Source organism: Tachyglossus aculeatus, chromosome 24, assembly GCF_015852505.1.
Source record: "Tachyglossus aculeatus isolate mTacAcu1 chromosome 24, mTacAcu1.pri, whole genome shotgun sequence".
Taxonomy (NCBI): Eukaryota; Metazoa; Chordata; class Mammalia; order Monotremata; family Tachyglossidae; genus Tachyglossus; species Tachyglossus aculeatus.
The window spans coordinates 15,718,249-15,734,793 of NC_052089.1; the positions used below are offsets into that span (position 1 = coordinate 15,718,249).

General features: G+C 38.4%; 1 protein-coding gene across 2 annotated transcripts; it reads left to right on the forward strand.

The window, feature by feature from the left end:
• The first annotated feature begins 47 nt into the window (after positions 1-47).
• POU1F1 (POU class 1 homeobox 1) lies at positions 48-15,594 on the forward strand. Of its 2 annotated transcripts, none has more exons than XM_038766320.1 (6): positions 48-189; positions 3,648-3,794; positions 12,271-12,495; positions 13,593-13,757; positions 14,098-14,158; positions 15,381-15,594. In XM_038766320.1, the coding sequence occupies exons 1-6, from the start codon at positions 51-53 to the stop codon at positions 15,592-15,594; spliced, it is 951 nt and encodes a 316-aa protein (XP_038622248.1). In that variant the 5' UTR covers positions 48-50. The 2 variants fall into 2 exon arrangements, with proteins under 2 accessions (XP_038622248.1, XP_038622247.1); XM_038766319.1 differs by having other exon boundaries at positions 51-192; positions 3,729-3,794.
• Positions 15,595-16,545: the final 951 nt, after the last annotated feature.

Here is a 16,545-nt window from a genome sequence, read left to right on the forward strand (position 1 = left end):
ATCATCTAGGTGAAGACATTCCTCCTTCCTTTCTTACTGGGGTTTTGGGAATGAGTTGCCAACCTTTTACTCCAGCTGATACATTTGTTCCTCTGAATTCGGACCCTTCTGCCGCTCTGCCTTTGATAATGCATCACAGTGCAGCTGAATGCCTGCCAGTCTCCAACCCCACCACCAATGTGGTTTCTACAGGTACTGATTATAATACTGCCTTTTGGGGCTAATGCTTTCACGGACTTAATGTATCCAACATTACGGACTGCTTAAAGCAGGAGGAATTGGGACATTTGTTGGGACATTTGACGGGCGGCTTGGGAACCATGAGTGGAAGATCTTGGGTACTGTAATTTAAGCAGAAAACGAAACTTTTTATGGTTGTGACTAGCCTCAACAAAAATTCCATAGGTTAAAACCTAAGGATTCTAAAGCACTAGAAAATGAGATAAAGTAGGACCAAGAAATATTGAAAAATACAGACAGAAGCATTAAAGTTATGCTTTTGGTTCGATAAATCAGTAGTTTGGTGTTACATTGCGATGGTTAGAGCATTTCTCATCTGGTTCTTTTTAGTAGAAAATTTCATAGTGCTAATTTACAAATGAGTTGGGATGATTAAGAATTTTAGAAGCCTGATGTTATTTCATGTTATATTTTGGACCTATGAAATGATTCAGAAAATTAATCAGTTGCCTCACTCTGGGTCTACACTCTATTATACTCTCCCAAGCGCTTACTACAGGGCTCTGTATGTATCAAGTGTTCAGTAAATGCCAATGATTAATTGATTGTGCTTTTCACACTTTATTTCAGAAAGCTAAAAAAGGAGAATGTTACTATTTAGAATGAGGTAGAAAAATTGAGTAGCTTCCATAAACTTTCCTAGCAGGTACTCATGAACAAGATAGATTATATTTTCGGTAAACAAATTTAGATTATCTTTAGTTAACATGAAACGCTCAGAAAAATAGACTCAGTAGTTTCTTAGGAAACAATGAAAGCCCTGAGTTTTTTTCAGTACTGCATTCCATTTCAAATAAATTTGACTCAGGTTTCACTCAGCCTTTCCTGGGACAATTCAGGTCAAAATACTGCCTTTAAGGAAAATAACAATTTGGAGTTTAAATAGCCCAAATTCATTGTCTATATTTATCCACTTCTCCTTGCCCATGTGCTTGTCACTGCAGGAAAATAAAATGCACCCCAACAAAGGATTATACTAAATACAAACACACACACACACAAAAAAGAAAAGTTTAACTAAATTTTTAACATGGGGAAATGCCCAAAATTCAGATTACAAAATAAGAATGAACGTATAGCTGAACTTTCTTAATGGATTTTTCTAAAGAAACTGTATCTTTATTTAATGAAGCCATCAGAAGAATTCATTAGTGCTAATGGAATAACATTTTAATTTAAATCAGTGCTTATTAATAAATTCATCTCAAACTATTTTATAAAGACTAGAGCAACCATATTTTATAAATAATGCAAATATTTTTAGATTGTACTTTGTAAATGTCTATTCACCATTGCTCTGAACTACTTACAAAATTACATTTCGTTTTTCTGTAGACTTCACCCGAATTTTTAATATTTGAATTGAGATGCAGAATATAATCCTAATTATGAAATTCCAAAGTACTTTCCTGAGTAGAATTTAAAATACGGAAATAGAATTTTAAGTACAAAAATACGAAAATTGATTGAGAAGATGGTAATACCTAGAAAATAACACGTGTTGATAAACTTTCTCCCCCAAATCCTTAGAGGAATGAAACAAGAGGAAAAATGATAGTGTACTGATAGGAAGGACTCTATAGTCTGTCCACACTTTTCTGGTTCTCTAAAGAAGGTCTGCAATTTTTCTGTTTGGGGAAAGAAAATCACACAGTGCTCAAACCCAGGTACCAAAAGTTATGGCTATGGCTTCTCACGCAGTTTGTGAAATCAATCAATCAATCAATCATATTTATTGAGCGCTTACTGTGTGCAGAGCACTGTACTAAGCACTTGGGAAGTACAAGTTGGCAGCATATAGAGACAGTCCCTACCCAACAGTGGGCTCACAGTCTAAAAATTCATGACAATTCAGAGACATGGAGCCACTCATTCATTCAATCGTATTTATTGAGCGCTTACTGTGTGCAGAGCACTGTACTAAGCGCTTGGGAAGTACAAGTTGGCAACATATAGAGACGGCCCTTACCCAACAGCGGGTTTACAGTCCAGAAGCCACTACTACTAAAGGGGTGGTCATAGTGATCAAGGTTTATAGCATCCACGAGGACTGGAGGCAGGTGAGTGTTAGCCTGGTGTGGGCAGGGACTGTCTCTCCTTAGTGCTAGATTGTACTTTCCTAGCGCTTAGTACAGTGCTCTACACACAGCAAGCGCTCAATAAATACAACTGAATGAATGACTGGAGTGAGGGGGAGTTTCGGGAAGGCCAATGCAATTAGGTACAACGGGGAAAACTGCTACCTCCTCCTCCTCCTGGAATGGTACCTTCCCAAGGAAGCTGGAGACCCTATTGTTAACAGCAGTGATGTTGTCACACGATACACCAATTCATACACCAGCAGATGTACACTTGTTGCAACTTTTTGGCTTTAGAATATGAAATGCATAATTGAATATCCCGCCAATATGACCAGTGAAAATAAATGATCATAATCATTCAAAGCCTTGAGCACCTCTTTTCCCCTCCATATCAAGGGTTCTGGGTCTTTGCCTGAATAAGTACGCGCTTAATGCATACGATTGAATGAATGAATAAATTAATTAAATTAATACACACATTGGTCATCCACTCTGTTTTCACTACCCTATGATCCAGCACTTTTAGTAGTAGAATGGATACAATTTGTTTGTTTTATTCTTACATCCATGATAGTTTAGTTGTTTTCCAAATGGCAATCCTCCCTTTTTTCATTCACTTACAAAAGGTTGTGATTAGGGAACCATTTTATGGCCCCTACTGATAGATGTATTGGTACCAGCAACTCAGTGAATCAATGCAAACAACTGAATGTGTGAAGTTCATTTTACTTACATACCCTACTTACCCTTCTAGCCCAAGTTATACCCTTCTTATGCCATAGAGCCGGTCACACCTCCAGGATGCAGGAAAGTTCTGTGTGCCATATTTAAATCTCTAATTGCAGTCAATGCTATTGAGTTTGGCTGCAGCATTAGCCACAAAAACTAATTCACCTTGCTGGTACTGGTAAATTTTATAGAGGTGTCCTAGGTATTTGAGCTTTATTCATTGCAGGGAAATTTGGAAAATCATTGTTTATATTAGTTAATTTCATTCAATCATATTGAGCGCTTACTGTGTGCAGAGCACTGTACTAAGCACTTGGGAAGTACAAGTTGGCAACATATAGAGACGGTCCCTACCCAACAACGGGCCCACAGTCTAGAAGGGGGAGACAGACAACAAAACATGTGGACAGGTGTCAAGTCGTCAGAACAAACAGAATTAAAGCTAAATGCACATCATTAACAAAATAAATAGAATAGTTTATGAGATTCTTTTGATGAAATTGTGAATTACCAAACAGATAATGTGATTAACATGCAACATGAAGAACAGCACAAATGTACACTTCTGGAATGAAATAATGTGTCACATTATCTTACCTGTCTCATCTGTTTTGCCTTTGGTCCAAACAAAATGTTCACATTTGCACTTCTCCTTGGCAACTCTGGGAAACGCAAAAGGACTTCACTATTCTGTTCCTTCTTGTCATTATGGAAACCAGCAATCGACCTATGGGGTGATGACAGGTAAGGGATGAGATTTATTTAAGGTAAGTTATTGGCAAGTGCTATCTTTGTGTATTAATGTGGTAGACTACCAAGCCAGAGGACATATTATCAAAACTACTGGATGAGTTTAGTACTGGGAATATGCAGTTGAAAAGTATGCAGCTCTTCCCTGGAAATTAAGTAATGAAGCAGGATTACAAGTATTATTGTTATGATGGTATTTGTTAAGTGCTTACTATAGGTCAAACACTATTTTAAGTGCTGGGACTAAAACAAATTTATCAGGTTGGATACAGTCCCTATTCAACTTGGAGCTCACAGTCTAAGTAAGAGGGGATTTAATCCCCATTTTCCAGTTGAGAAAACTGAGGCACAGAGAAATTCAGTGACTTGTCTAAGGCCAAACAGCAAGTAGTTAGCAGAGCCAGAATTAGAATGTAGGTCCTCTGATACCCAGGCATGTGCTCTTTCCACTAGGCCATGTTGCTTCCATGCAGCAGTAATATGCTCAGAAAGACAGATAGCCATGATAAAAAGACATTTGGCAACTTAAAAATGATTTTGGACATTCAAATTATATCACTTCTGCTGGCTCACTACCTGAGAAAAGTAGAGCAGCTTGAGAGACTCTATGCAGAAACCCACACTACTCCTCTTGCACGGTGGAGCCATATAAAATAGTGAGGCGTTAAGGCAGCAGCAATCTTCCACAGCTTTCCAATGGCCTTCTCTCTATAGCCCACAAGGAGAACAGAGCTCATCAATTCAGAAAAATACATGCTTAAGAAGTATAATTGCTGAAATGTGATCTCACTTTGTTACATGTTTCCCATTTTACTCTTACCAAAAGAAGACTTTCAGTGTGGTTGATGCTACTCGGTGAAACATTCACCTCACCCTAAAACCACATGTTGCTTAACTTAGGTAAACCCAGAGAAAGACAAACCCCTACCAAAGAAGAGAATTTGAGTCTAGGAACCCTTTCAGCACTAAATAATTTCATATCCCAGTGAAAAAAACTCGAGCGTCTTCAAGGGTAGTCAGTGGCTTATTCTTGAGAATTAGTAGAGCATTTTCAGATTATACTTACTTGAATCAGAGAGCATGGTAGCTCTTTCAAACAAATTTTGACATTTTTAGATCAACATTTACAGCGAACAGATACACATATATGAGGTGATACTTTTCTGCACATTCTTTTGTGACTGCCAATTTCCAATTAAAAATTATTTCTGCCAAAAAAAATTGAATGCTTTAAAATTGAAGTCATAGCATGACATTTTGAACCCATTTGTCTTTGGCTTTTCAGTACAATTCCAGTGAACTCAAAATTAGCCCTCCTCATCTCATATTTCAAAATCAAATTCTGCACAGCTGGTCAAATGAAAGTGTAATTAGGAGGCATTGGGGAAATAAATGTCTATTTTGAAATGTATGCTTTTAAAACTTATTAAGTGAAGTTGCATTAACAATGCTATCTGGCCCAGTAATTTCTAGCTACATTAAACTTTCATTTAAGTAAAATGATTTGTTCAATTCATTTTAAGCAGTTTTACCAGGCACAGAAGATTATTAAAGACATATTCTTAAAGATATCAATATGACTAACTAGTTCTATATAAAGTGGCATCATTTCAGGCATCTGTCATTTATTTATTTCCATTCACAGTTTTCCCTTTGAATAAGAAACGTGTTGAGATGTATTATTTCGCGCCCTGAAAGACATCTGCAAATGTTGGCAAGGATGTTACAAGAAATAGTCTATCTGAAATGTGGCAAAGTTAAGTTAGTGGCTATGATTAGTATGGTGAAGAATCTAGACGTAAAACCAGTATCCAGCAGCCAAAGTCAGGTGTTTGGGTTTTTTTGGGGGGCCTGAATTTAACATTAGATTAGATCCATTAGATCCCCCTGACAATCATTTTCCAGCAGACAAGGAAATTTGAATTTGATAGGATCGTTTTTCAGAAGTGAAACCAAAAATTTCAATGCTGGGCATCACCTTAAATAGAACAAAAAAAAATCTTTATTGCTGCAATGCACAAAAGTGATAGCAGGACAGGGTTCTCCCAAGCACCCAATTCAGTACTCAGTTAATACTGATGCTAATGAGGAGAGATGGCTATTGTGGACCAGGAATCTACCAATTTGTATGGTAATTTACCAAGCTCTCAGTACAGTGCTCCCTGGATGCAGTAAGTACCACTGATTGACTGATTAGGGATTACTGTGGAATTTGCCAGTGAGTTTGGCTCCTTGCAATTTGTAAACCCAGATAGAGAAAACCCCTTCTCTTTCTTCTATCAGGGCCACAGACCTGCTGAAATTGAGTTGCCAGATTTAGTACTTCAGCAATAAAAGGAAATCTATGAAACATTAATAGAAACACAGTTCTCTCACTTAAATCTTCAGTTTATTTCCAACATGCCATTTCCACATAGTCCTTCAACAGAGATCATCAAGTTGTCAGTCTACTAAGGTGATATTGCTAGCATCACACTCTATATGAAAATGAAGTTTCCAAGGAATCTATACTTCATGATAGTTCATTACTTTATTTTACTAGTGTTTATATGATTGCATAAACAAGACCCACTAGCTGAATATATATTGTAGAAGCACCTATTAATCAAATAGGACTCTAGAATGGGAGAGAGGGAGTGCACTGCAAATAGGATGATGTCAGAAGGAAGCTTGCATCCTGTCTCACAGCACATGGCTTTTCACGACCTATTTATTACTCCTCCGAACTCTGCTAGTGTTTAAGTTTTACCTGTTTAACTGTGATAAACCTCAGATGTTTTATGTGATAGCAATTCAGCAAAAAAACTCCTGAGGAGATTGTGGCGTGTAGTCATTTTTCAAGAAAAAAATAAATTAGCAGTGTAAAATGTAAGCTTACAGTTATCACAGGAATACTTTATTTGAACACAAAAATGTAGGAGAATTTACAATCCAATTATTTCTTGTAGAATTGTGTAGATGGGGGGTGGCCAAGGATGAGTCCTGTGAGGAGGAGAGGTATTAGAATTATACGATATATTCTCCCTGATGAATGTCTGTATCCTTTTTTAAGGCATCAAACCCACAACTCCCGAGATGTTGTCAGCTAGTCTGTCCCAGGGCCGCATGCTCCAAACCTGCAGTATGTCTCATCCCAATGTGGTGAATGGAGTCAGTGCCCTGCAAGGTGAGCCCCCTACTTGTCTCTCTCCTGAGATTTGAATTATGGCCTCTAAAAATCTCTAGTAAATACAATGCCTTGTGGACAAATGAACAGGGCCAAATTGTATGCTGGGGACCACCCAAATATGCCCAACAGATTTGTGCACTGCCAGAATTTCCATTATATTCAGGGTCCATAGTATTTACAAATATTTGTGAAACATTTTGCCACATCTATATCCTGCAAGAAAATATCTGTTCCTCTGCCACGATGGAAACACTTGTCGATTTAGATATGCTTGTCGGCCAAACAAATGTTTGGAACTGAAATATGCATGAGTTATTGAGGTGCTGAAACAGCTATTTCATGCTGTCAGTGTATATCAAGCTTGAGTGGAGGATTTCTATGCACAAGGAGCAAACTGCTCTTACTTTTAGAGCAGAAAAGAACAGTACAAAGAAAACAGTCAGCCTGCTTGGTACTGCTAATGTGTTTGCTCTGTGGGGCTTGTTTGTAAAAAGATCCACCAAGTAGTTGTCATCTAAAAGGGAAATGTTTTACTTTTCAGGTAAATTAATTTAACAGCTTGCCAGGAAATCTTTAGTCTGTAGCCATTTCTGGTACAACATGGTAGTTACATTCTTGTAAACTCCTGAGGACATAAAACATTATGTTGTTTCAACCACTGCTTCAATGGTTAAGGGGACGATAATAATAATAATAATAATGGCATTTATTAAGTGCTTACTATGTGCAAAGCACTGTTCTAAGGGCTGGGGAGGTGACAAGGTGATCAGATTGTCCCAACGCCGGTAGGGAAGGGGACCGGGGGCTCACAGTCTTCATCCCCACTTTACAGATGAGGGAACTGAGGCCCAGAGAAGTGAAGTGACTTGCCCAAAGTCACACAGCTGACAGTGGGCAGAGCCTGGATTTGAACCCATGACCTCTGACTCCAAAGCCCATGCTCTTTCCACTGAGCCACGCTGCTTCTCTAATGAGAAGATGATTCACAAACGTTAGAAATAGTATGCAGAGGGGGTTAGCAACCACTGGAATTCAGTATCAAAAACACACTATCTATATATTAGCATTTTACCAGGAACTCATTTGTAACAGCATAAGATCATTGCACTACGCATATGGTAACAGTGAATTTCAAACACAACTAAATATAATCCTGGGCAGAGACAAATTGCATTATAAGAGTGGCAGTTTCTTCCCCTATGCGTCTATCTGAATCACGTCAGGAAAACACATATTGTGCTTTGCAGATTTTCAAGAACTGCTTTCCTAAGGTGAGTGACAGAGTTCAGACTTATAGGACTAGGAGAAATCCTACTCTCCAATGGAAATGTGGAGGTTAGCAATGGTCAAAAGACCTTTCCACAAGCATTTTCTCATGGACAAAGGGTCAGTTTTTCCTCTGGTAACATGAAAAGTTGTAAAAAGTAACCTAAAAACAGGAGGGCATTTCTTCAAAGGATACAAAGAAGAGTTAGTACAGTGCTCTGAACAAAGTAAGTGCTCAATAAATAAAACTGATTGTTTGAAAGACAGGTAGCTCCTCTCATTTCATTCAATTGTATTTATTGAGCGCTTACTGTGCGCAGAGCACTGTACTAAGCACTTAAGGGGTGGTGTACTCCCAGCTAAGCCATCCTGAAAACAAAAAACTAGTAGTAATAATTGTGACATTTTTTAAGTGCATACTACATGCTACGCATGTAGTTCAATTGGATCTTGCATGGGCCTTGTCTCACATGGGGTTTACAGTCTATGTGGGAGAGAGAACAGGTACTGAGTCCTTGTTTTACAGATGAGGAAACCGAGGCACTGAGAAGCTAAGTGACTTGCTTAAGGTCCCACAGCAGGCAAGTGGCCAAACTAGGATTAGTAGTTTTTGCTGTTGTTCTGCAGATTTGTTACCTTGTCCAGGTCAATCGCTCACAAAGTAAAAGTAGAAATTTGGCAGTGGATTTAACCATTGGAAACAATCAAATCAGACTATTCAGGTTAGATGTATACATTTTTTTTGTTCCCTTTACCAGGTCTTTTTGAGATTGTATATGTATGTAAAAACCTGAATGTTCATAGGTGAATCATTATTTCAAACATTCACTTAAAAGGTGGTCAGGAAAAATGGCTTTTCAAAGTCAGAAATGTGTAAGATAATGCTAATTATCCTTTCCTGTCCTACCTTTTACTTTCTCATTATTCTAGAATTTACTCATTTCCGTAAAATGTAATATTGTTACTCACATTTTAAATACATAAAGAAATCACAGGCAACCATAGGCTCCTACAGCAAATCGCTTGTCATTCACAGGAGATAATTATTTTTCTTCATCTTCTCTAACATTGCTTGAATGTTAATTAAATCCCTTTGCAAAATTGTTCTTCACTGTGAGCCAGAATTTCTAAGATTAATTAACATGTACTTACAGACAGTGTAGTAGAAGCTACACTGATGAATGTCAAAGGTTGTTGTAAAGAACAAGACAAATTAAAAATGTGACATTCTCCTGCTTTATAGTACGCCAAAGTATGGCATTCTAAATTCATTCATTCAATCATATTTATTGAGCGCTTACCGTATGCTAGGAAGTACAAGTTGGCAACATATAGCGCTTAGAACAGTGCTTTGCACATAGTAAGCGCTTAATAAATGCCATTATTATTATATAGAGACGGTCCCTACCCAACAACGGGCTCACAGTCTAGAATCTAAATCTGTTACTGCCCTCTGCAAAGCGGTCAATGTCTCTGTGGAGCTGGAGTTTTCTTACTCAAGGATTACCCCCCAAGCAGCATGATCAGTTTATGGCTGAACCAAGCTTCTCTTTTATTTTTTTTTTTCTAGCTGCTGGTCCTCTCATCATCATCATCATCATCATCATCAATCGTATTTATTGAGCGCTTACTATGTGCAGAGCACTGTACTAAGCACTTGGGAAGTATAAATTGGCAACATATATCTCCCACACCTCTCTTCTTCAGCACGTTCTCCTGTGAGACAAGATTAACAAGAGTTTAAGGCAATGTTTCGTTGAGTTCAAATCTGGTCAGGGGGAGAGGGCAGAACACAGCCACAGTCTGGGTCCAGTCTAGCTCTGATGGAGCTGCTCTTTTGTGACACCTCCCTAACAGCAATGCATGAACTCAGCAACCTTGTGACAACCCAAGAACAGTGGTGTGTTAGGGGTTACCAAGTCTATCTGAGGCTGCTTCCTAGTGTAACTGTTCCTCTCATTCCCTCCCACTATAGGCCACCTCCAAAGGGTGTCCTAGGGTCCATGATATTAGCCCTCCCCAGTGAATAAATCATATCCCATCATGACAACTCTGTGCTAAAATATTTCCCATTAGCTTTTGGTGCTTTTCAACCCTTTTCTTTGTTCAAGGATTTTTTCCAAGGCAATTATTTACTCTGAAATTAGAAAGCAAATTTCTAATGCAATAGAGAACATACATTAGTTAAATTTATGTTTTCTAGGGACCTACAGATCGAGGCGGAAGTTGGCTGAATTGAAAACTTGTGTTAATTAGAATTTCAGAAAGACTGATTTCTTATAACCATCAGGCTTTGACTGCTAACTGTGCTAACATCTCTAAAAGATACCAGTTTCAGGGCACAGAGTCCAGTTGGATGCAATTTCCTTGGGTAAAGATACCACTTAGGAGGAAACTTGACCCTTGCTTTTCAGCCACCCTAATGCCTTTCTCCTAATGGGAATGGTCCATATCAATAATGTCCCATTACCATGGATAACTGGGTTTTGACACAACGTACACCCAAATGTGATGAATTTCTTGTATTACAATGTTCAGTGGTTATTTGTAATGTGCAATGTTGAGAGATTAATTTTGGCACCCTTCTGGTCAAAGTCAAAGATCTCTTTTCTAATCCGTATTAATGAATCCACTGCTTTTGTTAACTAACTACTCCCTCCTCTTTGAAATTCTCTAGTCTTAGAATTTTGCTGTCTAGAGCTTAGCACATCTCCCACCTCTTCATATTTACCATTTTTACTGGTTTGTCATCTTTTCCCTCATACTGAGTATCCTGTTAAGACACTTTTCAAATGCCACCTCAAAGACTCCCGAATCTACAGTTCAAACTAGAATATGCTACCTGCTATCCAGGCTAAAATTTCCTACTACTTATGAATCACCTCCACGTGGCTGTCCTAAAATTGTTATCTTACCTACCAATTTTCTCATCACCAGAGCAACATCAGTCTACCTGCACCCTAAAATGATAACCTTCCATAATCCTTTACTCCTCCCTTTCATTCACCACTCACATGCATTTTTTAATCAAATCTTGTTGATGCTTCAGTAGTATTTCACTAATATCCCTCCTGTTACATTCACCCCTATCACCACAACTCTGTCAAAACTAAACATTTTACACATAGTTTGTACAAACAGCCTTCTTACTAATCTTTCTCATCTTTTGCCTCTTCCTACCCTGCTGAAATTTACCCCTAAATCATCCTTTACAAATGTGGACCTGATTGTCTCACTCCACACCTCAAAGCTGCTCCCTACAGCTCATCATATCCAAGTAGACTATTGATACTGGGCTTCAGGCCTCCCTAACTAGCTTCTCTTCCCCCATTAATCCCTTACTCTCTCAGCTCCAGCTCAGCGAATCTCTAGGCATCTCTTATACTAATTCTCCTAACTGGGTCATTGAACATTCCCTTTCCCTCTAAATGGAATGCATACCCTCTCCCAAATCTGTTCCTCCTATCCTACAAAGCTCTAGTAAGAAACTCCAGAAGATTTTCTGAGTTGCCTTCATTCATCACACTAGATACATCTTTCAGGTAGCTAACCAGACAAAACCCCCCTTCTTAAGCCATGCAAATATATTTGGTATTTGTTTTTCTTGTTCTATTCTGTAGCTCCTGTACCTTTTGTCAGCTTTTACGTGTACATTTTGCCTGCCTCCCTGGAAGCAGCATGGATAGAACACAGGCCCGGGAGTCAGAAGGATCTTGGTTCTACTCCTGAATCTGCCAATTGTCTGTTGTGTGACCATGAGCAAGTTACTTATCTTCTTTGTGCCTCAGTTAGGTCATCTGTAAAATGGGGAACGAGACTCTGAGCCCTTTGTGGGACATGGACTGTGTCCAACCTGACTAGTGTCCATCTACCCCCGTACTTAGCACAGTGCCTGGTACATAGTAAGCACCTAATGAACAACAACAACAAAAAAAAATTTAGCTTCTCAAAATGGTCCAAATCTACTCTTTGGTAAAAAAAAAAAAACCCTACTGATTGCTGCTTCTAATTTTATCTGATTTTTTTTTTTGGCAGGCACCTTAACCCCCTGTCTTTATAAGTTTCCTGACCATGCCCTGGGTCACAGCTTTCCTCCCATGCACCAATCTCTCCTGGGAGAAGACCCTGTGGCTCTGGACTTCAAGCACGAATTCCGCAGGAAAAGCAAATCTGTTGAAGAATCAGTAGACATGGATTCGCCTGAAATCAGAGAACTAGAAAAGTTTGCCAACGAGTTCAAATTGAGAAGAATTAAGTTAGGTATGTGGTTTGCAGAGAAAAGAGATTTAGATGGTACAGCCTGTAAACTTAACTACAGTAGTTACATCACCATATCTCAGTATTCTTCTCTTGTAATTCTCCTCAGGGTTTAAATACAGTGTCTTCACTGCCCCAGTAAGTACTATTGGTGTTGACAGTTTTCATTTTAATGGGCCTAAAAGCTATCCATTCCCTATTTACCCTTTAAAGCTCTCAGAAATCTCACCAAAATCCTTACTTAGTGGCAAAAGTCATGTAATCAAAGAGTGACGTTACCTTGAGTCAGTGGCTGCAACACTCTTCTCCAAGAAGGAAGCTGATTTTGAAAAAAAATCAAATATAAGAAGGCATAAACATTTTAATAGATGTAATTAGTTTCTGCCTATGCTAAAGACATCATTCAAATATTTTGAATTTAAATATAATTGCAGATATGACAATTTCTTGCAGCTCAGAATGAAGTGGTTTCCTATTTTTCATCACCATTATTGCCCAACCTCTACAGCACAGAGATCAGCAATCACCATCAAATGATGGAAGAGACATGCCCTTATACAGACTAAAACATAGCATGAAATTATTATTTCCCGGTTTGGATTCTTTGGGAGAAAAATACTTTTGTTCCCAGAGCTATCAAATTGGTCACAAATACAATTCACTTTGTCATGGTTGAAATATAAATACTGGGCAAGGAACTGGAATTTGACTTTAAAAGTTATTTACTTATATACATGTAGTTCTCATTCACGTGAAGCAGAGGTATTGTTTTAGAAGGTGACTACAACACACGATGTTGGATTGAACATCGTGTCATGATAGACGTTTGAAGGAAACCACGTTTCTGTTAATAGTATGCTCAGCTTCTAAAAGGAGCAAATAACTCTATATGGCCAAGGGCCCAACTCACCTCATTTCATCAGAGGATCAGTGTTTCTTAATAAAAGTAGAATTTTTAACTCACATCTCTTCAGCTTATCAAAATAACCTGGTTAAAGATGCAGTAAGTTGAATAACTTCCAAAAATCTATAAGCTTTCTCAAGAACAGGTCAACATGGCTATTTTAAAGTGTCAAACTTACTCTTTTTTCTTCCTTCAGGATACACCCAAACAAATGTGGGAGAGGCCCTGGCAGCAGTGCATGGCTCTGAATTCAGCCAAACCACCATTTGCCGATTTGAAAATCTCCAGCTCAGTTTTAAGAATGCCTGTAAACTGAAATCAATATTGTCCAAATGGCTGGATGAAGCAGAACAAGTTGGAGGTACCAGAGATTGATTGTTAAGGTCTTTAGCCTCAAAAGTCACACTTTAGTATTTAGGAGGTGAAATGATACATCGGAGTTGCTCTTTCCCTAAAGGTAAAAATAGTTGATAGGGATAGACAAATTACACATTTGAGAAGGAAACACAGAAGATGTGTTTTCCTAATCCTTCTCCCCCCAGCTCTTTCTCCATCTCCCATCCTCTCCTCACCCCAAAAAGGGTTGTTCTGTTTTGACTTGGAGAAAATCTGGTCACTTTCCACATAACACTATTTTGGCCCATTAGAACCTACCATAATTAATCATGGGATTCCTGCCTTTTTTTTTTTTTTAATAACAGCTTTGTACAATGAAAAAGTCGGGGCAAATGAAAGGAAAAGAAAACGCCGAACTACCATCAGGTAATTATTCATTTATGGCATATAGCGATTGGTATTTTGTATTTTTGTAATGGTAAAACTGAGTACAATAGTAGACATAGTATGGGAAGTCTAGTTACCCCGAACTGTTCTCTAAGGACATTTATAAGAAACCCTCCAATCCATGGGCTTTTAGTTTGTGTTTCCGGTGATTTTGGAAAAGCCTCTGGTCTGGGACTTCTAGCCTCTTTTTAGCTTGGAGAGTGTTGCAGAATTAGTAACAATGTAGTAGAAGTGGTGAGGGCAAGGAATGTGTCTGTTTATTGTTATACTGCACATTCCTCAGTGCTCAATAAATATGACTGACTGAATGAATGGAGAGGACTTTTTGTCAGTCAAAAGTATTTATTGAGCACCTACTGTAATACAGTGCCAAGCACTTAGTACAGTGCCCTGCACACAGTAAGCGCTCAATAAATACGATTGAATGAATGAATGCAATAAGTTTTTGAAAATGTAAAAGATATGATCCTTGTCAATCAATCATATTTATTGAGCGTTTACTGTGTGCAGAGCACTGTACTAAGCGCTTGGGAAGTACAAGTTGGCAACATATAGAGACAGTCCCTACCCAACAGTGGGCTCGCAGTCTTGTCCACAAAGAACACTTCCCAGGCCAAGAGAGGTCATGTCAGTCAATAGGCTATTTTTCAAGAACCATTAACTATAAGAATATAAATAATTCCAGGGTCTAGATTTGAGGAAAAATGGAACGCAACGCTCCAGTGAATTTTACCAGAAGCATACTATTTCCTAGTATAACACCTAGTGTAACATCTAGCGGAGGATTTAGATTTAGAGAGTCAAGATTTTTTTTAAACGTGTTTTACATTGGGAAAATTAGGCCAGACTTTCATTGCTTAGTTTGATTTAGGTCAACAATATATTTCACAATTTGTGAATTTAAATAAATGATCTATATTCCATCTCCCAACATTACAAAGAACAGAGTGCCCTCTTGTGGAAAAACATCTGTAAAGAAACCCCAAAAAGTTTTTGTTCAGTTGCTTCATCCACGGCCCTTAGAAAAATCCGCAACAATTCAATTGGCAAAGAAGAAAGCTTAATGTTTCCGTTTCCCATATTATGATTCCGCCTTTAGGAGTGCATAGTGGATAGCATGACCGTGTTTTAAAATCTGAAAACCAACCTGTGTAAAAGCCTGAGTGCCCAAAAAACGAAAGCCAAAATTTGCTTTTTCCAGTATTGCTGCTAAAGAAGCCCTGGAGAGACATTTTGGTGAACAAAGCAAACCATCCTCTCAAGAAATTATGCGCATGGCAGATGGCCTGAATCTCGAGAAAGAAGTAGTGCGAGTTTGGTTTTGCAACCGAAGACAGAGGGAAAAGAGAGTGAAAACAAGTTTACACCAGAACACCTTTACCTCTATCACTAAGGAGCATCATGAATGCCGGTGATTTGCTCTGCTGAAAAAAAGCCATTATCTTTATCCTTAATTTTGTGTTGTTTCAAAGTGGACATAAGTTATTTGAGTTCCTCTTAATATTAGGGAGTTTTCAATTAGTAGACTTCCGCATGTATAAAATGTAGATTTATTGAAACAGGGCTCAGGTAAGGAAGTTTTATAAAGTTGATGCAAGATCTGGATTGGAGAAACACTATCAAGGTACAGGCTCCCTTTTCAAAATGAAAATACAAGAGTGGTTTGGGCTTCACAGAATATGTTCTTTACTGTTTCTATTTGGATTTGCCCATCAATTTGGTTATTAACAATAATAATTATGGTATTGTTAAGCGCTTACTGTGTTCCAAGCAATATACTAAGTGCTGGGGTGGATACCAGCAAATTGGGTTGGACACAGTTCCTATCCTGCAATAGGGCTCACAGTCTTGTTCTGCATTTTAAAGATGAGTTAACTGAGGCACAGAAAAGTGAAGTGACTTGCCTAAGGTTACACAGCAGACAGGTGGCAGAGCCGGGATTATAATCCATGACCTTCTGATTCCCAGGCCCATGGGCTATCCACTACACCATGTGTATCAATACCGCAAAGGCCCCTATCTAGCTATAAGCATCTGGAGTTAGAGAGAAGCGAGTCACCTTGATTCACTGTGGCCAAAAGTCACTGGAACAAAGCAAACCTATGTATATATCATATATATATGATATATCATATATATATGTAAGATATCAGTGACAATAGAATTAAGAGAAGACATTGCGGTGGAAGAAAACCTGGTCTCCTCTTGTGTCCCCAATCAGAATCAGAATTCTTGCATCCTGTTAACACTGCTCTCTGCTTTTAAGGGTTAGAAGATGCGGATTGATTTTCCTTCAATTTATACTTCACCTAGTGATGGTTCTACTTATTGAAAAGCACTTTTTTGAATTTAGTGGCAAATTGTCA